Genomic DNA, 25,264 nt, shown 5'->3' with positions numbered 1-25,264 from the left:
ATCATCAAGTGTGTGTGTGTGTGTGTGTGTGTGTGTGTGTGTGTGTGTGTGTGTGTGTGTGGTGTGTATTGGTAGCAGCAGTAACAACATGACTTATACCATGTGACGTCTAGTTTTCTATGAGTAGCAGTGGATCAGAAAGTGTTAATGTCAGTTTAGAACTTGACACAGTCCTCGAAGTCGTGGTGGAAGAAACAAAATGTCTGGCAGTGTAACAAGCGTGTTGCAGCAGAAAAAAAAAACAGTAAACAGTTTCAAACAACGTTACAGAGTCACAGGGAGGGTCTCTTGGACTTATAGTACAGTTTGTGGGGTACAGTCATCCTCCTACAGTATAGGTGATGAAACTTTAAACTGGTCTGTGTTGTGGATCAATACCTGTATATTTAATAGGATCGTCACATGTGCTCGAAGCCGGCATGAAGATGGTATTTGTTTTCGATATATGGGAGGGGAGAGATGAGGTAAAAATCCTATCGAGTTCTTTATCAGATGAAGTTAGTGGAGCTTTTATAGTTTGTAATTTTTCTCTGTAGGATGGCATAGAACAACGAAGATAACATGTTGGGCTGATAGATGTGAATGGGCCCTGAGGGACGTGGATCTGTAGTACCTGTTTGTAGTTTGAGGACGCACTACAAAGCAGCAGCAAATTCCTCATCCTCCTCCCAGATGCTGTACTGTCTTTTACACTACTTTGTGATGTAGGAGCAGGCTTCGTTTCCATCGAATGGTCAAAATACAGTTCTCTTGCAGTAACTCAACTCAGCCTGGTTCTACATGGGTTGCAGAAGGTGTTAGATATAGCTTTCTCTGTCTTCTACTATATACCGACTTAACATTTGAACGATCACATGCGCAAAGCTGCAGAAATGGCAGCAGTTGCAAGATGTGTAGGGACTACCTAAAACCACGTTTGAATTTTACTGCAGCAGAGAGGTTCGAGGAAGGTGACTCGTTTCGATATATGAGAGTACCAGAAATATGATTCACTAGTGGCTGTAGTCATTAAACGACTTCTCCACAGAATCCAACGCAGGTATATGGTTGAATGGAAAGACTTGATTACAAATCCCAGACAGCATTTCTACCGAAAGCGTAGCACTAGAGATCTGGAAACCTAGCGTACATTTCTTACTACCTCAATCAGCACACACACCATCTACTACTGTTTGTGATCCTTCTCAATCAATCATCGCCTATAATTCAGTGGGTCTATATCAGAACCTCTGACATGGCATAGAGACAGAATGTGTTGCAAATACTGGAGAAATGTCTAGTGGCGGCTGCGTGAGGGAGTTGCAAATCCTGGTTTCATACCACGCTCCTTAGCTAAATCACTTTCAAATTTCTGTAATTTTATTACGAGGGTGCACCGACGGCGACGTGTAAACGCACTGCTGGTCTGATAATATACACTCTTACAATCACCGTCTACATTCATTCAGTGTCACAATAATTGTCTTGAAAAAACCACTTCATTCAGAGGTAATGCCATACCTCGATTTATAAAGCCAGTATACCTTTTAACGTGGATACTTGTATGCACCTGTAGAATCAAGATCGAATGTGACATTAAGATACAGTAGTTATTGTGATCGGGTTTTTTAACATCTGGCGGTTTGTAAGACGCTTACACCTCTCTTTCTAAGCCCCAGTGGTACCACTCTGATTCTCTGTCAGTAGTATTTCGCATCGCCGACAATCGTTTATTGGTGAAGTATTATACTTAGTAGTAGGGGATGCATGATAAGCTCGCCTTGAGCATAAGGCTTGTAAAGTATGTGTGTGTGTTCCGATATGTGCAAAGGAAATGACTAAGTCCAGATGTAAGGAAGGTATGGATTAGAGGTGGAATACTGTGGCAGCAAAGGGAAGAATATGTCAGGTCATAAGAATGGTACTGATATTTCTATTTCCAGAGCCACGGCCGTCAGCAGGGTGTATTTCCGATACTTCGCTCATTGTCGAATGTAATCCAATTGAGACCTTGATCGCAATATTTAGTTGTAAGTAGAGTGCTAAAACATATATGTGACCGATTTTCTAGGATGATTCTGCCTATGCGTGCTTGGAGTGCAGCGCCGGTGACCTGTGGCAGGAATGATTCACGTTTCCAGCTAACGGTAGGAGGTGGCCGAATGGAGAGGCTGGTTGGGGTGCTGGAACGTAGCTGACTTAACCATGTCGTCCTCTAGACGGCTGAGTAGCGAACTAATACTTACTATGTGTTGGTCAGCTTTCGTGACCACGTGGAAATTTGAGAAGATTCAATATGGATGTGTGTTTGCGATGGACCATTATTTCCTCCCATGTAAATTGTCCACTTGACTGCTTCTGCACATTTCGCACCTTTATTTCTTCATACTTCGGATGGCATTATGCCTCTCATCTCGTATTACTTCCAGCATGTCATATTCATTGTCAGCTATTTATGTATCTGATCCACCTCTTGAACTATACAACCGTAACTGCAATACGCGATCGGTTATGTCCAGAGTCCTGGCTGGCTGTCTTGTTGTCCATTTCAGCTATACGACTGCGGAGAAAACTTACCTGTAACCTGCGTCTTATTCAACTCTACATTCAAGAGGAGATTAAATCTTTATCTGTTACGATCCGCGTCGTTTCCTTCTCGGCGCATCCCAACTGTTTCCTTTCTGTCCAACAGTGATCCGTATCTCTGTCATATTATAAGGTATTTATATTTTTTGGCCGGCCGGAGTGGCCGTGCGGTTCTAGGCGCTCAAGTCCGGAGCCGAGCAACCGCTACGGTCGCAGGTTCGAATCCTACCTCGGGCATGGATGTGTGTGATGTCCTTAGGTTAGTTAGGTTTAATTAGTTCTAAGTTCTAGGCGACTGATGACCTCAGAAGTTAAGTCGCATAGTGCTCAGAGCCATTTGAACCATTATTTATATTTTTATCATCGTTTGCTGTTTCTGTTTTCTTGCTTCCATCTCATCTGCTAACATTATTCCACTATTTCTCGCTCTCGCTCTTACTAATCAGTTTCTTCTCCACATTAATTCCTTCTATACAGTTCTCAGACGTTGCTGTCAGATGTCACGACTCACATTCAACAAAAACGCAATGAAGAAAGGGACAGGACTGACATTTCTTAAATTCCATATATGCATTACTATATATATATATATATATATATATATATATATATATATATATATATATATATATATTGTATTCTGTATTGCTTACATACTATTCATAATCAAATGTTAACTCACTGATGTTGTCTAATTGGGTGTAAGGGGGGCCTGAAGGCTTTAATTTTGCCAGATGAAATAGAATGCACAAATAAGTAAACACGTCTCGGAATGCTTGTACAAACCTCTTTCTTCTGTTAGTTGCCATCTTAATTTATGAAATATATCTCGTACACAGCTTACGTTTCGGTCTTGGTAGCTTCATACTTATACTGTTTTCAGTTGTCTCTCTTATCTGATTTTCACTGCATCTTCTCACATCCGCTCGATGACATTTGCAAATGGTTTTAATCAAGTTTCTATTATCTTTTCTTCGAAACTCTCATTTTCTTTCACTAATAACTCTATTTTTTTATATTTGCTGCGCCGCTTTTTTTACTCAGAATTCAGTAGTTTAAGGAACAAATTTTGCTACCACGCGTTTAACACCAAAAATATGTGAAACCTTTATGGCATGAGCCATCCAGTATGGCGACATCACCAGAAACTTGTCTACTTGTGAATCGGCGAGAGTTCATAACCATTCCACGATTCCATCGTCTGATGAGGTGCTGGGAAGTCCAAGCTGCTCCTCACATAGTACAACGTCTTCACAGCCTTCATCAAAATGCTCATATCACTCGTTAATCATTTTTTTTTTTTTGCTCATGGCAGACTCATCAAAAGCAACATGCAACAGATTGACTTTTATACAAAATAAATAATTGCCGATACAACCAAAACATTTGTGACTATTTGACGGTTGTTAACAGACTTAACGTCTGATATGGCTGACATTGAACAGATACGTTCCACTCATGTTTACTAACACAACAACGGAAAATATCGAACCGGAATAATGCAGTACGCGACCTTACAAAATTCCCGTTACCTTTTGAATACACCTCGTGCGTCATCTTGCGCTGAACACGATCAGTGTAACAGTTATTCGTGTAATGCAGGAATGACCGTCAGGCGATACAGCGATCGTCGTAATTAATGTACAGGTCGCTCGCTTATTAACTGAATTATTGACGAGTTTCGTTCGTCAGACGTGAGCATTCTCAGACGATTAAAAATTGACGTATATGTCAATAGCATCAAGCAAAGCTAAACAGCGCAATTGACTTAGAACCTGGTAACTTACATTCATTGGCATGGTGTCAATGCGTTAGAGACTTAAAGACCACTCGGCACCATTCTAACTGATGCTAATGTTTTTTGTAATTTTCAGCCATATGACGACGCTCCGGTCTGACGAGCAACATAATACGTGACCTGAGGCGGTTTCATCTGTACGTTAATTCTGTCATTTGGCTACTTTGTTGACGAAGACGAGGTTGTTTATTTCAAGCCAAGGTTTCTGTCTCAGAGATAAAAACTACGGCGTGTTGGGCGTGCGTTCTGACCCTTGCTCGGGCTGGAAGAACACTCGGGCTAACAAACGGGTAACTTATCACTTAGGAAAATATTTGTGACAGAGACGGTCTATTTTCGGGTACCTGTGTCCGTCATACAAGGAATTGATTGTTTCGTAGCGTTTCGTCTAGAACTGCGGCCGACTTTATCAAGGCGTTCCTCCAGAAGTGGATCTTTAAACCGACCATGTCTGCTGGCAAACGTAGCGGCTTATCGAAGAGGTCACTGTTTATTTTCACTGCTGTCTCTGGCCAGCTGTCGATATCCAGGCGTGCGTTAGAGTAGAATCATTGCGGTCTCATGTGGGTCTCTGGCCGATGCGCCGAGTGAGGTAGTTCAGTGGTTCCCGTCCTGGAGGTGTGAAATTCTAATTTCCCTATGGCTATCCAGCTTTAGGTCTTCCGTGGTTTCCCTTGACTGTTAGTGTCCGACGAGAGGAGTTCTGTGTTCGATTCCCACTACAACACAAAAAAAAATCCTTACCGTTCGTCTGTCAACTTCAGCCCCGATGTCAAAGCAGGGCAACAGTAATGGTAATATAATATTGTTTCAGCATAGCGAGCTGAAAATCTGTTAATACTGTTGCCATTTTCGAAATTTTCTTACAGGGCACAAGGAAAAAAGTATCAGTCAACCAGGAGGGTCAAGTATTCGCAGCAAACATTATATTTTTAAGACAATGAGTTGAAATCAATTGAAAACTGAAAAGGTAAAACTTTATAAATGTTAAAACTTCACATTCATCGGCAACTCGACGCCATTATCCATTGCTCGTCGCGTTATTGAGAACGCTGTCAAATCTCTTAATTCTAGTGTCCTGACGTTTTCCAAGCAAGTGGTAACATGAAACTTCCTGGCAGATTAAAACTGTGTGCCCGGCCGAGACTCGAACTCGAGTTCGAGTCTCGGTCGGGCACACAGTTTTAATCTGCCAGGAAGTTTCATATCAGCGCACACTCCGCTGCAGAGTGGAAATCTCATTCTGGAAGTGGTAACATGGTTTGCATTGAAACACACAAAACCGCCCTAAGATGAAGAGATTTGTGAGATGAGTCATAATGAAGGCTGACAATCATGATTACGTGTGGAATAAATCTTATGTTGACAAAAATAAAAGACCAACAATTATGCATACAATACTTTGTGTTAGAGGAAACCAACTTGATAGCCGGCCGCGGTGGTCTACCGGTTCTAGGCGCTCAGTCCGGAACCGCGGGACTGCTACGGTTGGAGGTTCGAATCCTGCCTCGGGCATGGATGTGTGTGATGTCCTTAGGTTAGTTAGGTTTAAGTAGTTCTAAGTTCTAGGGGACTGATGACCTCCGCTGTTAAGTCCCATAGTCCTCAGAGCCATTTGAACCATTTTTTGAACCAACTTGATAGTTATATTATGATCAAGTATCACTCTATCGGATGCACGTTCATTTTTGTGACCGATCCATCTATCGATTATTATCAGAGCTCTTACATCTACTTTTTCTGGAAAGGCATTCCAAACCAATTTTGGAAGGTATTCTGTTGTCATCCATACATCTGAATTTGCACTAACATACGTACACGATGTGATCAAAAGTATCCGTACACCTCCAAAAACATACGTCTTTCATATTAGGTGCGTTGTGCTGCCACCTGCTGCCAGGTACTCCATATCATCGACCTCAGAAGTCATTAGAAATCGTGAGAGATCAGAATGGGACCCTCCACAGAGCTGACGGACGTCGAACGTGGTCAGCTGATTGGGTGTCACTTGTGCCATACGTCTGTACGCGAGATTTCCACACTCCTAAACATCCCTAGATCCATTGTTTCCAATGTGATAGTGAAGTGGAACGTGAAGGGACACATACAGCACAAAAGCGTACAGGCCGACATCGTTTGTTGACTGACAGAGACCACCGACATTTGAAGACGGTAGTAATGTGTAATGGCAGACACCTATCCAGACCATCACGCAGGAATTCCAAACTGCATCAGGATCCACTGCAAGCACTATGACAGTTAGGCGGGAGGTGAGAAAACTTGGATTTCATGGTCGAGCGGCTGCTCATAAGCCACACATCACGCCGGTAAATGCCAAACGACGCCTCGCTTGGTGAAAGGTGCGTAAACATTGGACGACTGAACAGTGGAAAAACGTTGTGTGGAGTGATGAATCGCGGTACACAATGTGGCGATCCGATGGCAGGGTTTGGGTGTGGCGAATGCCCGGTGAACGTCATCTGCCAGTGTGTGTAGTGCCAAGAGTAAAATTCGGAGGCGGCGGTGTTATGGTGTGATCGTGGTTTTCATGGAGGAGGTTGTACCCCTTGCTGTTTTGCGTGGCACTATCACAGCACAGGCCTACATTGATGTTTGAAGCACCTTCTTGCTTCCCACTATTGAAGAGCAATTCGGGGATGGCAATCGCATCTTTCAATGCGATCGAGCAACTGTTCATAATGAACGGTCCCTGAAATGGACTGGCCTGCCCAGAGTTCTGACCTGAATCCTATAAAACACCTTCGGGATGTTTTAGGAGCGCCAACTTCGTACCAGGCCTCACCAACCGACATCGATACCTCTTCTCAGTGCAGCACTCCGTGAAGAATGGGCTGCCATTCCCTAAGAAATCTTCCAGCACCTGATTGAGCGTATGCCTGCGAGAGTGGAAGTTGTCATCAAGGCTAAGGCTGGGCAACACTCTACTGAATTCCCACATCACGGAAGGAGGGCGCCACGAACTTGTGAGTCATTTCAGCCAGGTGTCCGGATACTTTTGATTACGTAGTGTATTTGGATGCCGATGATGCCGGTGAAAGCACTTTCCATGTTGGTTTGTGGATAATTACACCATTCCACAGTGGCGTCGTATATGAGTTCATGAATAACTAAAAACATTTATGTATTTTGTAGTTAAAAGATAGAAGGATTTTTTGTGCATTATTTGGGCAATGTGGTCTTTTCCACATAGCACTCTGAACTCCACCTAATGAGCATTATCTGGGTCTGAATATTTGATTTAGACAAAAACGGTCTCTTGTAAGGAGCAAATTCCTCAATACATAGAATAACAAAAACAGGCAATTTGGATAGCAGACAATATTTATTCGTTCTGGTCATCGGTTGGAGGCAAAAACGACAATCTCCTTTGTGACGCGTGGAGCCGCTTTATGTACCAAAAGGCACCAATCAGCAATTGCAGTTTCCTAGGAGTTATTGGTGTGTAGATCGCCATTTTTGACTGCAACCTATTTCCAGAACGAATAAGTATTTGTTGGTGTCGAAACTGATTGTTTTTGTTATGCTGGTTAAGAAGCTCGCTGTTGCTCCGTCACTTCAAAATTGATTACCGTAAAAAGTCTTTTTGATTAATTTATTGCATGCAAATGACAGCTGGAGAGTGAAAAACAGGAATGATTCTGAAGTGTAATACGGTGAAACGCAGGAAATGAACTGCACAAATGACGAATGTAACACCATGGCGCTGATTATAATTAGCGAGGAAAAAAGTTTGTGAAACAGATGTGCTAGAATAATGGTCACGACAGTGGGACATGTGTTGAGTCGATGTGAAGCGTTTAATTTGTCGCTCAAAGGATGAAATGAGGACCAGATGGCACTGACAGCGAACGTTTTGAATATGTTTGAGAGATTTCTCGGGGTTGGTTGAGATACAAGTATAATAACTGGTCCGTTGCAGACCGCCACGAATTTCTCTCCTGTAATAATTTCATCTCAGAGTAGCATTTTCACCCTACGTCCTCAATTGTTTGCTGCCAATATTCCACTTTCTGCCTTCTTCTACACTATTTCCCGCTGCAGCTGCCTCACGTACCGTGGAAGGCGCAGCGGTTCGTATTATCTTAACCTACGGCTCGAATGATTGGAAGACTTGGAGATGGACGAATTCTAGGGCGATTTGAACAATCTTTCGTTTGATCATCAGACATCCTGCATGTCAGTTCTGAACTGCTTACCACACTCATCGGTTTCCAGTATTCAACTATGGAAAACATATAACAAATAAGTAAAATATGGAAACACACCTATTAAAGGTAACACAATCCACCGAATCACGATTCACGCCAATGTCTGCTACCTGGACAGATGACAAAGAAAAGAAATAAAAATAGCTTACAAGTTATGTACGGGCGATTACCCATAATCAGTGGACTCTAACGCAGATGTAACAAACGATGGCCAAAATAGAAAGAGACAGTCAAGAAATATAAATGTAGGAAGTACGTGGACAGAAAGTGGTCGATACAAAATATAATAAAGTGTACAATGGCACCAGAAAATGAAAATGATGCTTTAGAAGAGCATTTAAGCTAGAATAACAAGCACACTGTTTATCTTCCACCGATTTTTGTTTATTTCAAACTAGTTCTCTGCTTATTGCGCTATCTCCAGGAAGCAGATGACTAATGTCCAGAAGGGACATTATAAGCAAAGATTCAATCCACTTGCATCGAGTGTTATGCATCAGATTTCTTTCTGGACACTGAAATTACAGTTTACCCAATGGACAATATTACCCACAATTAAATTAAAAAATATTACAGGTTAAATGGCTATAATGGTAATGTTTGTGAGGGCTTGACATTGGCTGGAAATGTGTTAAACTGAGTATTCTTCATTTATGTTATGGAACAAATATGATTTTTAATACTGTAAATTAAACTTTACTCAGTGGACAATATTACATACAACGGATGAAGTACTGCCCGATAAAAAGTCAGTGATTATAACGGTCATGCGTTGGAAAAATATTTTATCGGTAATTTTGCCGTCTTAGTTGCACATTCATGTCATGGTATGGCTGGCACGGGTTTCGATCAAAGTTGTTCATCTTCAGATCTAAGTAACTACGTAAGAAATTTAATTTTTTGTCAGTTGCAAAACTTAGAATAAAGAAGAGTCTTCTAGCGGAAAGAAATAAAACAGTACAGTAAGTATCTGTCGCTGGAATAAAATAGATGAGGCCGTCGTGCCGTAACACACTAAAATCTCAGGCCTAAAAGCTTAAGCTAAAGTCCAGGCACAACACAAAACTTTGAAATCCTTTGCACTTGTCTCATTAATCGCTACAACAAAGGGCAGATACAATTTAAATTAGCTTCTCCACTCTCCGCACAGTATACCGCAGATATCATACGAGGGCGGTTCAGAAAGTAGCCTCCGATTGGTCACAGTGCGGGTTGTGGGGGGTGTAGCGACGCCATCTGTGCGTTCACGCACTCAACAGGTCAGTCGGCATCAAGACGTGGTCGAGTGAACGTCGTACCTGCGCTAGTTTAGTTTTTGTGGCAGTTTGAAATGTGTGCTGCAATAGAAAACCCCGCCAAATGTGAAGTGCGTGCTGTCATAAGGTTTTTTACAGCCAAAGGATATTCTGCAGCAGCTATTCATCGTGAGCTTTGTGCGGTGTACGGACCAAGAGTTATGAGTGAAGGAGTTGTCCGTGAATGGGTACGTTTATTTAAAACTGGACGAGAAAACGTTCATGATGAAGAGAGGAGTGGTAGACCATCATTGGTGACTGACGAACTCGTTCAGACAGTTGATGCAAAAGTTCGTGAAAATCAACGTTTCTCAATGTCGGAGTTGTCTACTGGTTTTCCACAGATTTCTAAGACTCTCTTGTACGAGATAGTGACAGCAAGATTGGGTTACCGTAAGTTCTGTGCACGATGGGTGCCCAAAATTCTTACCGACCACCACAAAACTCAAAGAATGGCCTCTGCATTAGACTTTCTGTCACGTTATGAGGACGAAGGAGAACCATTGTTAAACAGAATCGTGACCGGTGACGAAACCTGGATTAAGTACGTGAACCCTGAGACAAAAGAACAATCAAAGATGTGGGCACATTCAAATTCGCCTACCAAACCAAGAAAAGCCTCGCAAGATTTTTCTGCCAGAAAACTGATGGCAATGGTGTTTTGGGATGCCAAAGGGGTGTTGTTGGTTGAATTCATGGAACGTGGTACGACCATTAATCAAGACGTGTACTGTGAAACAATAAAAAAGTTACGACGGGCTATACAGAACAAACGCCGTGGTATGCTGACTTCCAGTATCGTTTTTTTGCGCGATAACGCCAGTCCTCACTCTGCTCGCAGAACAACGGCCCTTCTTGAGTCCTTCAAGTGGGACGTTATCAACCATCCACCTTACAGCCCAGACCTGGCGCCAAGTGATTATCACCTCTTCATGCATTTGAAGAAATGGCTCGGGTCACAGCGGTTTGATGACGACGAAGAGCTCAAAGATGCGGTCACAGGCTGGCTCCAGGCACAAGCGGGTGATTTTTATGCAGAAGGAATTTCAAAGCTTGTGAAGAGATACGATAAGTGCCTCAATCGCTATGGAGACTATGTAGAAAAATAGTGCAAAGATGTAGTTGTAAGACGTATATATTAAAATATTTTTATTTAACTTGGTGTATTTTTTTTAAATCAACCGGAGGTTACTTTCTGAACGGCCCTCGTAGATTGGGGTTTGGGGGGGAGGGGGAAGGGGGGATGAGAGGAGAGAGCCTCTCACCACGGACTATCAACACACGTGGTCATGTGTTAGTAGACAACGCCCCATTCCAAGGTGGAGTACGGTGACGTATGCCAAGACTACAAACGGAATTTTCCATAATTTTGGAAAAGCACTGCATATTCATCTTTGTTCAACAAACACAATAACATCAATAATTAATGTAGCACATGGACAATAGTCAGGGAATAGGTAAGAATGGTACAAATTTTTTGAGAAATATATTGACGAAAATTAGAACTGTAGGAAAGATGTTATTGACCTTCTCGAGAAGCTAAGTTCATCAGCTTTTGCTCTTCGCATATTGTTGCTTTCGTAAACAAATAGATCAATATATTAAACATATTTTGCAAATTTCAGGTCATTCACGTTTTACACTTTAGTTAGGGTGTCGCTTACGGGAAGGTAGTGACTGCACTAATGAGAGCAATGGGGATAATAAGTGGTGTTCAGCCACTTTCATCTTGTAGCTGGCTCTTCAAATAATTGAGCGTTCTGCCTGCACCGTCACAGTACATGTATTCACTAATGAAACTCGTAGTAAACGATACAACACAACTTAAATAGCAATGTCTACAGCTACAACAGCAGAGGGAAAATTAACATCTTTATTCATTACTAAGGCTGTGAGGGACCCAGGAAGGATTTCAACAATAGCTATCTATAGCTAGCATAACTGCACTCAGGGGTAAAGATCTCATAAAGGTTGGTAACCAGTGTTATACAGTTTACAGACACGCGAGTGACACGAGGAATATTTGATTAATAGAATCCAGTACGTTATAGGCCTACTGGATGGTGACTGTTCGACAGAAACGAAAGTAATTTTGCATGTTCTGTAAGGAGGCGTAATAAGACCTCTGATATTTTCAATTTACATAAACCAATTGTCAGAATAAGTTGCTACGTCAGAATCTTCGCTAAAGACGCTGTTGTCTGTCGGAAATAATCCTCATCGTACTATCGTGAATCAACGCAGAAAGACATACACAAAATTTCCGTTTTCTGTCATGGATGTGAGGTATTTCAGAAGTGAAGAAATGCATGATAACGCCCGTAACAAAGAAGGAGCTGACGGTATCCGACTGCAATTTAGCGCTGGTCGCCTGAGGATGACAGATGGCATAATTATTTAGACATAATATTAAGAATCGATATTAAACAGGACAATCGCGTAAAATTAGTATTAGGGAAAGCAAATAGCAAAACTTGGGTGTGTTGGAAGAGTTTTGGGAAAGTACAATGCGTGTGCGAAGGAAATCGCACACAAGACGCTACTGCGACCCATTCTAGAGCGTCGTTGCTGTGTTAGGGACTCATTGTCGCTAGCTTAGAGACGCGTTGCTAGGCTTATAAGAGGTCACTAAATTCCGTAGGGAAGTGTTTCAGAAATACTCTGGCAGTTTAAGTGGGAATCCTTGTACCAAAGGTTGCTTTGTTCTTGCTAATCCTTTTTGGGTAATTCTGAAAAATACTGTGACCTTTACGCTGCCATCATTGTATATCTCCCTTCGGGATCATGAAAATAAGATAAAAGAGATTAGGGTGTGTACAGAGCTCTGAAGAAATATTTCCCTCGGTCAGTACATGAATGAAAAAGAGGTACCCCCCGTGCTGCAGTATACGTTGGCTTGCGTGCTACATGTGTAGATGTACTTGTTTCGCTATTATTGAAACATTCATGGCGAGAGACTTTTAAAATTATTCTTATATTTTGTCATCTGAGCTGTACATTGTTTTCATGATAAAGGAAGTTTCGATCAAAATTATCATCTTCAGTTTGGATCTTGAAGGGACTACCTTCTTCCCCGCCACGCGTGAATTTAAACAGTCACCATCATTTCGTAGATATGCACCATTTCAAAGAAGACTGTTGCGAAACACAGACTATCTATGAAATTGCAATGACTATTTAAATTCAAGTGGCAGCATGGGAGAAAATATTCTTATCAAGATCAAGTGTGGAGATGATCAACTTTAATCGAAATCAGTGATATCGTTTTAAAAACGTGCATCCCAGACGGCAAAAAACGGTATATTTTAAATGTGGGTATATTTGAAGAGGGGCACGAAGGATAATAACAACATAAAAACAAACTTGGGAACGAGACGTGGTGGAAAAGTAGAAACACTTTTTTACCTAGAAAGCAAGATTATATGAGATGGCTGACGCAAAGAATATATCACATGTAGACTAGCGGAAGCGAAGAATGAATTATTCAGTGTAAGACCTCTTCTTGCATTGGATGTTGCTACAGAAACGAGGGAGCAGATGTTCAGAGCTTTCGGCTGAAGCAGAGCAGCACTTGGAAGTGAAACGTGGCCCTTCGGAAATCCGGAGGAGAAGAAACTGTGTCACATGGAAGTCCCTTAGGAGAAGAAAGAACAGATCAGTAGCAAGTCTACTACTGCATTCAGGAAAAGTTAGCGCTGAAAAGAGAAAGTATAACGGAAGAACAGTTAGGGCAGACAATGAGTAGAATATACAGAAATGATTACAGAAGATATTGCGTGTAGCAAGTACGTAGAAATACGGAAATGTCTACATCTACATGGATACTCTGCAAATGACATTTAAGTGCCTGGCAGAGGGTTCATCGAACCACCTTCACAATTCTCTATTATTCCAATCTCGTATAGCACGCGGAAAGAATGAACACCTATATCTTTCCGTACGAGCTCTTATTTCCCTTATTTTATAGTGGTGATCGTTCCGCCCTATGTAGGTCGGTGTCAACAAAATATTTTCGCATTCGGAGGAGAAAGTTGGTGATTGGAATTTCGTAAGAAGATTACGTCGCAACGAAAAACGCCTTTCTTTTAAGGATTTCCAGCCCAAATCCTGTATCATTTCTGTGACACTCTCTCCCATATTTCGAGATAATTCAAAACGTGCTGCCTTTCTTTGAACTTTTTCGATGTACTCCGTCAGTCCTATCCAGTAAGGATCCCACACTGCGCAGCAGTATTCTAAAAGAGGACGGACAAGCGTAGTGTAGGCAGTCTCCTTAGTAGGTCTGTTACATTTTCTAACTGTCCTGCCAATAAAACTCAGCCTTTGGTTAGCCTTCCCCACGACATTTTCAGTGTTCTTTCCAATTTAAGTTGTTCGTAATTGTAATACCTAGGTATTTAGTTGAATTTACCGCTTTTAGATAAGACTGATTTATCGTGTAACCGAAGTTTAACGAATTCCTTTTAGCACTCATGTGGATGACCTCACACTTTTCGTTATTTAGGGTCAACTGCCACTTTTCGCACCATTCAGATATTTTTTATAAATCGTTTTGCAGTTTTTTTATCTTCTGATAACTGTATTAGTCGATAAACGACAGCGACATCTGCAAACAACCGAAGACGGCTGCTCAGATTGTCTCCCAAATCGTTTATGTAGATAAGGAACAGCAAAGGCCCCATAACACTACCTTGGGGAACGCCTGAAATCGCTTCCGTTTTACTCGATGACTTTTCTTCAGTTACTACGAATTGTGACCTCTCTGACAGGAAATCGCAAATCCAGTCACATAACTGAGATGATATTCCATAAGCACGCAATTTTACTACGAGCCGCTTCTGTGGTACAGTGGCAAAAGCCTTCCGGAAATCCTGGAATACGGAATCTATGTGAAATCCCTTGTCAATACCATAAGATCAGGGAATCAGTTTCAACCATTTTCTCAAAAAGAATAAAAATAATCGTAGACGTAACATCGAGAGAATTTCTACTTAGATATTTAAAGTCTCAGTTCTGTCACTGATGTGATCCATAAGTGCAGCCTCGCAATCATTTCAGATGGACAGTCTTTAAATGAACAACGAAATTTAATACCTTAGTGATTCCGAAGAGTTGTGCTTTTTGTACAAGTAACACGATGAGATAAAAGAAATTATTCAGGTAGTGAAGGGAGACGAAAATTTAATAGTCGTGGGTGACCGGAATTCAAGAGTAGGAAAAGGGAGAGAAGGAAACATAGTAGGTGAATATGGATTGGGGGAAAGAAATGAAAGAGGAAGCCGTCTGGTAGAATTTTGCGCAGAGCATAACTTAATCATAGCTAACACTTGGTTCAAGAATCATGAAAGAAGGTTGTATACATGGAAGAATCCTGGAAACACTAGAAGGTATCAGATAGATTATATAATGGTAAGACAGAGATTTAGCAACCAGGTATTAAATTGTAAGACACTTCCAGGGGCAGATGTGGACTCCGACCACAATCTATTGGTTATGAACTGTAGATTAAAACTGAGGAAACTGCAAAACGGTGGGAATTTAATTAGATGGGACCTGGATAAACTGAAAGAACTAGAGGTTGTACAGAGTTTCAGGGAGAGCATAAGGGAACAATTGACAGGAATGCGGGAAAGAAATACAGTAAAAGAAGAATGGGTAGTTCTGAGGGATGAAGCAGTGAAGGCAGCAGAGGATCAAGTAGGTAAAAAGACGAGGGCTAATAGAAATCCTTGGGTAACAGAAGAAATATTGAATTTAACTGATGAAAGGAGAAAATATAAAAATGCAGTACATGAAGCAGGCAAAAAGGAATACAAACGTCTCAAAAATGAGATCGACAGGAAGTGCAAAATGGTTAAGTAGGGATGGCTAGAGGACAAATGTAAGGATGTAGAGGCTTACCTCACTAGGGGTAAGATAGATACTGCCTACAGGAAAATTAAAGAGAACCACTTGTATGAATATCAAGAGCTCAGATGGAAACCCAGTTCTAAGCAAAGAAGGGAAAGCAGAAAGGTGGAAGGAGTATATAGAGGGTATATACAAGGGTGACGTACTTGAGGACAATATTCTGGAAATGGATGAGAATGTAGATGAAGACGAAATGGGAGATACAATACTGCGTGAAGAGTTTGACAGAGCACTGAAAGACCTGAGTCGAAACAACGCCCCAGGAGTAGACAACATTCCATTAGGACTACTGACGGCCTTGGGAGAGCCAGTCGTGACAAAACTCTACCATCTTGTGAGCAAGATGTATGAGACAGGTGAAATACCATCAGACTTCAAGAAGAATATAATAATTCCAATCCCAAAGAAAGCAGGTGTTGACAGATGTGAAAATTACCGAACAATCAGTTTAATAAGCCACAGCTGTAAAATACTAACGCGAATTCTTTACAGATGCATGGAAAAACTAGTAGAACCGACCTTGGGGAAGATCAGTTTGGATTCCGTAGAAACGTTGGAACAAGTGAGGCAATACTGACCCTACGACTTATCTTAGAAGAAAGATTAAGGAAAGGCAAACCTACGTTTCTAGCATTTGTAGACTTAGAGAAAGCTTTTGGCAATGTTGACTGGAATACTCTCTTTCAAATTCTAAAGGTGGAAGGGGTAAAATATAGGGAGTGAAAAGCTATTTCCAATTTGTACAGTAACCAGATGGCGGTTATAAGAGTCGAGGGACATGAAAGGGAAGCAGCGGTTGGGAAGGGAGTGAGACAGGGTTGTAGCCTCTCCCCAATGCTATTCAATCTGTATATTGAGCAAGCAGTGAAGAAAACAAAAGAAAAATTCGGAGTAGCTATTAAAATCCATGGAGAAGAAATAAAAACTTTGAGGTTCGCCGATGACATTGTAATTCTGTCAGAGACAGGAAAGGACTTGGAAGAGCAGTTGAACGGAATGGACACTGTCTTGAAAGGAGGATATAAGATGAACATCAACAAAAGCAAAATGAGGATAATGGAATGTAGTCGAATTAAGTCGGGCGATGCTGAGGGAATTAGATCAGGAAATGAGACACTTTAAGTAGTAAAGGAATTTTGCTATTTGGGGAGCAAAATAACCTGATGATGGTCGAAGTAGAGAGGATATAAAATGTAGACTGGCAATGGCAAGGAAAGAGTTTCTAAAGAAGAGAAATTTGTTAACATCAAGTATAGATTTAAGTGTCAGGAAGTCGTGTCTGAAAGTGTTTGTATGGAGCGTAGCCGTGTATGGAAGTGAAACGTGGACGATAAATAGTTTGGAGAAGCTTTCGAAATGTGGTGCTACAGAACCATGCTGAAGATTAGATGGGTAGATCACATAACTAATGAGGAGCCATTGAATAGAATTGGGGAGAAGATTAGTTTGTGGCACAACTTGACAAGAAGAAGGGACCGGTTGGTAGGACATGTTCTGAGGCATCAAGGGATCACAAATTTAGCATTGGAGGGTAGCGTGGAGGGTAAAAATCGTAGAGGGAGACCAAGAGATGAATACACTAAGCAGATTCAGAAGGATGTAGGTTGCAGTAGGTATTGGGAGATGAAGAAGCTTGCACAGGATAGCGTAGCATGGAGAGTTGCATAAAACCAGTCTCCGGACTGAAGACCACAACACCAGCAACAACAACGTAATAGGCCAGAGAAGCGTCGGACGACTCATGGCACGCAGCTGCAGACTCACATTCGTCAAAGCCCGCAGCGACGCCCACGCAGAGGATGACCACGAGGGCGGTGGCAGTCAGCGCGGCGCGAGTCCTCATTGTCTGCCGCTAGCTTTGCTGCTGTTGCTGTTGCTGCCGCTGTCACGTGCGCTATTGGTCACTCCCGAACCAGCGGGCCGGTCTATATACGCAGCACGATAGCCTCTGCCACCGACCCTGTGCGCGCACCGCCCGTAATCTTGTGGGAAATCGTAATGCCAACAACGCACCATTGTTCAAGTACACAGCTTTTCGTTGCGTTGCTTGCTCTGTTGAATACTTTGGCTGAAAATAGTGGTTAAGGGACACTCGATGACACATTGAGTAATTGCATGCAAAATATGGTAATTGACGTGCTTTATTAATATTAGTTGACAGTTCTACGAGAAACTGAGAAAGGCAGTTCTGTCTTTAATTTCTAAGGGCTATAAAACCACCGTAGGCCGCCGTAGACTTTCATAAGTAGGTTTGGTCAGTTAAGGTCGTACCCACGTTACCTCTACATTAGGTGTGTTGCTTACCTATCAGGCATTACGCCAAAATTATCGCTTTCTTCTTGATGCGATCAGAATCTTGCTAGATTCCACTTGAAACTGGAAGCGCTCAACTGCCTAGAAACTGTGAAGATATATGCGGGGCCACATAACCTACGGAACATCTCTGTTCTACATACTTATCCTCCTGTCCGTTACTTAAGAATAAACAGTATTTATAGCAAAATTGAAGTTCACAATATTTAATCCAGGTTATATGAGAAAATTGATCTGTAGCGTGAAACAGAGACTTTGCAGTAAAGAGAAAAAGAAAAATACAGCTGTATCATTTAGCGCTATAAAATGAAATTTCTTTTACGAGAGACAAAATTTTAAAAACACTAAACAAAAATATGCCAAACATCATTTCAAAATCGTTCAAATGGCTCTGAGCACTATGGGACTTGACAGCTGAGGTCATCAGTCACCTAGACTAACCTAACGACATTACACACATCCATGCCCGAGGCAGGATTCGAACCTGCGACCGTAGCGGTCGCTCGGTTCCAGACTGAAGAGCCTAGAACCGCTCGGTCACAACGGCCGGCCCTCTGGTGCCAGGAAAATGCTTTTCAGGGGTGATTTTTACGAATATGAGGATGATATACAAGTAGATAACTACGACTGAGATAGAGAACCTGAATATCTTCATGAAAGCAAACGCACTTCTAAATTTGTTGCTAATCAGCTAAAAGTGAATATTTATTTCAGCAAGTAACCAGTGTTAAGTAGTATCCTTTACCATACTCTACACAATTTTAAGCGACAGGGTGACGGTAGAATTCTTGGAGCCTATCTTTCATGTCGCTGACGTGTTGCAGTAAAATTAATTTTATATTGCGCTGAGACATAGGTTAATTTTTGAGGTGGTTATACTTTATCACTACGCAGATTGTTAATGCAGATCTTAATACCAAAAACTGAACTCCTTTAAACTAGGAAGGTTGTTAGTACAGATCTTAATAGCAAAAACTGAACCCCTTTAAACCCTTCGAATTTGTATTTTTTGAATATTACTCAGTGTCTTTCGTTCATTCTCCCAGCATGTGAACAGTAATAACTTAACGCTAACCCATTTTATGTGCAGTTTCCAAGTTAAAAATGTGAAGTACCAATTGGTGAATTTTAAGACTAAAGTTTTCGGTAAATTTTACCACTTGAAAGGTATTATTTGCTGTAAACATATCTAAAAACAATCACCTATGTGAATGAAAAAAAATCGCATTGCATTGATCTGGGAATATCTTCTTTATGAGATTTTATTGAAGTTTGACTGAGCAATTGCTCAAAATAAGTAACTTGTCCATTAGCATTGTTTGCAGCCGAGAACTTCGAGTGGAATTCCTACCATCGTTTTACTCTAGGTCATTCTCTTCCAAATCTTTATCATCTTTACTTCTTACCGTCCAGAAAGACACTACATATCACGGGCAATGTATCTGCTGCCAGATTCGATGCTACACTAATCTAATTCAGAAAAGAATTTTTGTATTCTTCTTATAACTGAAGCTCATTTTTAATCCGCGTAGGTCGCTGGAGCAGCCGAAGGTATATGGAAATAAGTTTTTGCCTTGTGCGAACACAATTTGTGTTTGAGATTCTACAGAGGTAATGCGAAACAACTTGCTTGCCTTCTGGAAGCAGTTTATCGTAGGTCGCTGGAGCAGCCGAAGGTAATTAGTGACGAAAAAAGCGCAGGTCATCCCCATTTTCAAGAAGTATCACAGAATAGATGTACATAATCATAGCCCTATACCGCTGACGTCAATCTGTTGTTTATGCTCATGTATTATGAAGTGTTTCGAGAAGCAAAATCTCCTGTATAAAATTAATATGAATTTATACTATGGATGACTACACTCAGGAGCAAACCCAAAGACCTTGTACACATGGCGTCACCAAGCCAAACCCATTCCCCTTTCCTCCCTCTTCTCCTCCTACACCCCAACATTTCCCTCTCCACCTCCTCATCCTTCTCCCATCTCCAGTTGCCTCCAATCTGCCCCCATCCTGTCATAGCACAGTATTAAAAAAGGAACAACCCACGCAAAATCCAGTGTGGTGGAAATAGTCCAATTGTGTCACTGCAAACAGTTTAAAAATTCCACCCCTCCCACTATCTCCAACCATTCACGCTGTGCAGTACTCCACTGCTCAACTCAAGTTAAAAATCTAGATTGATGGAGACAGGCCAGTTGTGTGCTTTACACCCAAATCTCCTCCTCTTTCCAACGATTCAGAGCATTGTCTGAAAAATAGTATCAAATAAGCAGTAAAAAATTAAGTAACCCTCAGATTAAAGACAAAGATATCTACATCTACATGAATACTCCGCAAGCCACCCGACGGTGTGTGGCGGAGGGTACCTTGAGTACCTCTATCGGTTCTCCATTCTATTCCAGTCTCGTATCGTTCGCGGAAAGAAAGATTGTCGGTATGCCTCTGTGTGGGCTCTAATCTCTCTGATTTTATCCTGATGGTCTCTTCGCGAGATATACGTAGGAGGGAGCAATATACTGCTTGACTCCTCGGTGTGTGGCGGAGGGTACTTTTGAGTACCTCTATCGGTTCGCCCTTCTGTTCCTGTCTCGTATTGTTCGTGGAAAGAAAGATTGTCGGTATGCCTCTGTGTGGGTTCTAATCTCTCTGATTTTATCCTCATGATCTCTTCGCGAGATATACATAGGTGGGACAATATACTGCTTGAATCCTCGGTGAAGGTATGGTCTCGAAACTTCAACAAAAGCCCGTACCGAGCTACTGAGCGCCTCTCCTGCAGAGTCTTCCACTGGAGTTTATCTATCATCTCCGTAACGCTTTCGCGATTACTAAATGATCCTGTAACGAAGCGCGCTGCTCTCCGTTGGATCTTCTCTGTCTTTTCTATCAACCCTGTCTGGTACGGATCCCACACTGGTGAGCAATATTCAAGCAGTGGGCGAACAAGAGCACTGTAACCTACCTCCTTTGTTTTCGGACCGCATTCCCTTAGGATTCTTCCAATGAATCTCAGTCTGGCATCTGCTTTACCGACGATCAACTTTATATGATCATTCCATTTTAAATCACTCCTAATGCCTACTCCCAGATAATTTATGGAATTAACTGCTTCCAGTTGCTGACCTGCCATATTGTAATTAAACGATCTTTCTTTCTATGTATTCGCAGCACATTACAATTGTCTACATTGAGATTCAATTGGCATTCCCTGCACCATGCGTCAATTCGTTGCAGATCTTCCTGCATTTCAGTACAATTTTCCATTGTTACAACCTCTCGATATACTAATGCATCATCCGCAAAAGGCCTCATTGAACGTATAGTGTGAATAGCAACGGTCCTACGACACTCCCCTGCGGCACACCTGAATTCACTCTTACTTCGGAAGACTTCTCTCCACTGAGAATGACATGCTGCGTTCTGTTATCTAGGAACTCTTCAATCCAATCACACAATTGGTCTGATAGTCCATATGCTCTTACTGTGTTCATTAATCTACTGTGGGGAACTTTATCGAACGCCTTGCGGAATTCAAGAAGCACGGCATCTACCTGTGAACCCGTGTCTATGGCCCTCTGAGTCTCGTGAACGAATAGCGCGAGCTGGGTTTCACACGATCGTCTTTTTCGAAACCCATGCTGATTCCTACAGAGTAGATTTCTAGTCTCCAGAAAAGTCATTATACTCGAACATAATACGTGTTCCAAAATGCTACAACTGATCGACGTTAGAGATATAGGTCTATAGTTCTGCACATCTGTTCGACGTCCCTTCTTGAAAACGGGGATGACCTGTGCCCTTCTCCAATCCTTTGGAACGCTACGCTCTGCTAGAGACGTACGGTACACCGCTGCAAGAAGGGGGGCAAGTTCCTTGGCGTACTCTGTGTAAAATCGAACTAGTATCCCATCAGGTCCAGCGGCCTTTCCTCTTTTGAGCGTTTTTAACTGTTTTTCTATCCCTCTGTCATCTATTTCGATATCTACCATTTTGTCATCTGTGCGAAAATCTAGAGAAGGAACTACAGTGCAGTGTCCCTCTGTGAAACAGCTTTGGAAAAAGACATTTAGTATTTCGGCCTTTAGTCTGTCATCCTCTGTTTCAGTACCATTTTGGTCACAAAGTGTCTGGACATTTTGTTTTGATCCACCTACAGCTTTGACATAAGACCAAAATTTCTTAGGATTTTCTGCCAAGTCAGTACATAGAACTTTACTTTCGAATTCATTGAACGCCTCTCGCACAGCCCTCCTCACACTACATTTCGCTTCGCGTAATTTTTGTTTGTCTGCTAGGCTTTGGCTATGTTTATGTTTGCTGCGAAGTTCCCTTTGCTTCTGCAGCAGTTTTCTAACTCGGTTGTTTTACCACGGTGGATCTTTTCCATCTCTTACGATCTTGCTTGGCATTTACTCATGTAATGCATATTGTACGATGATTTTCAACTTTGTCCACTGATCCTCAACACTATCTGTACTTGAGACAAAACTTTTGTGTTGAGCCGTCAAGTACTCTGAGATCTGATTTTTGTCAATTTTGCTAAACAGAAAAATCTTCCTACCTTTTTTAATATTTTTATTTACGGCTGAAATCATCGATGCGTAACCGCTTTATGGTCGCTGATTCCCTGTTCTGCGTTAACTGTCTCAAATAGTTCAGGCCTGTTTGTCACCAGAAGATCTAATATGCTATTACCACGAGTCGGTTCTCTGTTTAACTGCTCAAGATAATACACTTAAAAAAATTCACTAGATTCTTTGTCCCTGCCACCCGTTATAAACGTTTGAGTCTCTCAGTCTATATCCTGCAAATTAAAATCACCCAGAAGTATAACATGGTCGGGTGCTCTGCCACAATAGCTGTTGAGCCAGGGGGCCTATAGAGACATCCAATTACCATGTTTGAGCCTACTTTAACCGTGACCTTCACCCAATTTATTTCACATTTCGAATCTCCGTCAATTTCCTTCGATACTATTGCACTTATTGTCGCTATAAACACGCCTGCCCCTTCACTGTCCAGCCTGTCTCTGCGGTATACATCCCAATCTGAGTTTAGAATTTCATTACTATTTACATCCGGTTTCAGCCAACTTTCTGCCCTAGTACTACGTGGGCATTGTGATCGTTTATTAATCAGAGCAGTTCTGGGACCTTTCTATAGACGCTCCAGCAGTTTACTATTATCACATTAATATTGTTATTCCCTGTTGCGTTTTGCCTACTACTACCTTGTCGCGTCTCAGGAGGCGTCTTGTCGGGCCTAGGGAGGGAATTCTCTAATCTAAAAAATCCATATGTGCACTCCACACGTACTCTGCTACCCTTGTAGCCGCTTCCTGCGTGTAGTGCACGCCTGACCTATTCAGGGGGACCATACATTTCTCCACCCGATAGCGGAGGTCGAGAAATTTGCACCCCAGATCTCCGCAGAATCGTCTGAACCTTGGTTTAAGCCTTCCACTCGGCTCCAAACCAGAGGACCGCGATCGGTCCTGGGAACGATACTACAAATAGCTCAGAAACCAACCCACGAGCGAGGCTTTCCGCCTTCACCAACTCGGCCAACCGCCTGTATGAACTGAGGATGACCTCTGAACCCAGACGCCAGGAGTTATTGGTGCCGACACGAGCAACAATTTGCAGTCGGGTGCACCCAGTGCTCTCTATCGCCGCCGGCAGGGCCTCCTCCACATCTCGGATGAGACCCACCGGCAAGCAGACAGAGTGAACACTGGCCTTCTTCCCCGACTTTTCCGCTATTTCCCTAAGGGGCTCCATCACCCGCCTAACGTTGGAGCTCCCAATCACTAATAAACCCCTCCCCCCGTGTGCCTGCTCGGGCCTTGCTGAAGGAGCGGCCACATGTCGACTCACGGGCCGAGCGGGCGATGCCACACGGCCAGCCTCCACATTGACCCTCCGCCTCCTGCGCCGCGAGCGCCGCTGAACCCGCCACTCCCCTTGGGGGGAGGGTGGCCCAACCACACCCGGTAGCCGCGAAGATGTCTCGACAGCAAGGACAGTGGGCGAAGCGTGCAACACCTGGGGTGTACCATGCGACGCACCAGACTCCCCGAGGCAGCAGCCTGAAGACGGCTGACTGCGGCCATCAGCACGCTCAGCTGTTCGCGAACAGTGGCCAGCTCCTCCTGCGTCCGTACACAGCAGTCACACATCCTATCCATCCTAAGAAATCAACAACTTACTGTAGAGAGCTAATCAATTTTAACTAGACTGCTAATTCACTAAAGGCGGCTGATAGCTGACTAAACTGTGGTTACTAGACACTTCTTGTTGGAAACAATGAAAATAAGCACTACCTGTCTCTGGACTGTATTCAAAACAAACACTAGCACTACTGGCACTACGGCTGAATAAAGGGACTCTCTGACTGTATTCAGAACAAACACGAAATCTATAGAATACTATTACTAGTATTCGAAAATTAAAGCTTCCTAAAAGCAAAAAGACACGAAATAAGAAGTGACAAGTAAGAAAAATACATTTAATACTTGAATTAACGTAGCTCGCTGCACAGCAAATGCAAATCAGACGGCAGTTTCCCTCTGGCACGAAAATAGTGACAAATTTAAATTATTTATATGTACGCACACACACACACACACACACACACACACACACACACACACATACACACATACACACACTGCAGAAGTAACGGTAAAATGACTGCAAGGTCAAATATATGCATCATATATGTAAAATGGTGCATACACATTGCTCAGTCTTTTACCTCCCTCTCCTCTCCTCTTCTCTCCTCTCCTCCAATCAGACCATAATACCGACAGGACAATGTAGCCCTGTCTGGGATACACTAAAATTTATGCAAAATATTTAACAAAAAATACGTCTAAGTATATGAATTGACTAAATTACCAAAACGTTGTCAAATATGTTTGCATTACTTGCTTCCAGATAGTTGTTTATGGGCTTGGTAACTAGCCACACAAATGAATTTCATTCGAAGCTATATATCATTCGCTGTGAAGTATTGGAATGAGTATATATCGTATTCTCTATAAATAATAAAAAACCAACATTTCTTCATTCAATATAAAAAATAAATTACGAATACGTAGTTGTTGACTACAAGTTTTACCTGTAATATCATTCCTCATAAAACCTGAC

At 42.1% G+C, this 25,264-nt stretch overlaps 1 protein-coding gene across 1 annotated transcript in view; it reads right to left on the bottom strand.

Annotated features, from left to right (window-relative positions):
• Window positions 1-17,640, bottom strand: part of LOC124712082 (protease inhibitors-like) — a 50,042-nt gene extending 32,402 nt beyond the window's left edge. The window contains exon 1 of the mRNA XM_047242378.1: window positions 17,562-17,640. Within this exon, the coding sequence (XP_047098334.1) occupies window positions 17,562-17,640 (79 nt within the window). The remainder of the gene's footprint in view (window positions 1-17,561) is intronic.
• Between the last annotated feature and the right edge of the window lie 7,624 nt (window positions 17,641-25,264).

The sequence above is a fragment of the Schistocerca piceifrons genome, chromosome 8 (assembly GCF_021461385.2).
Source record: "Schistocerca piceifrons isolate TAMUIC-IGC-003096 chromosome 8, iqSchPice1.1, whole genome shotgun sequence".
Lineage (NCBI taxonomy): Eukaryota > Metazoa > Arthropoda > Insecta > Orthoptera > Acrididae > Schistocerca > Schistocerca piceifrons.
This window is presented reverse-complemented; position numbering and strand designations above follow the sequence as displayed.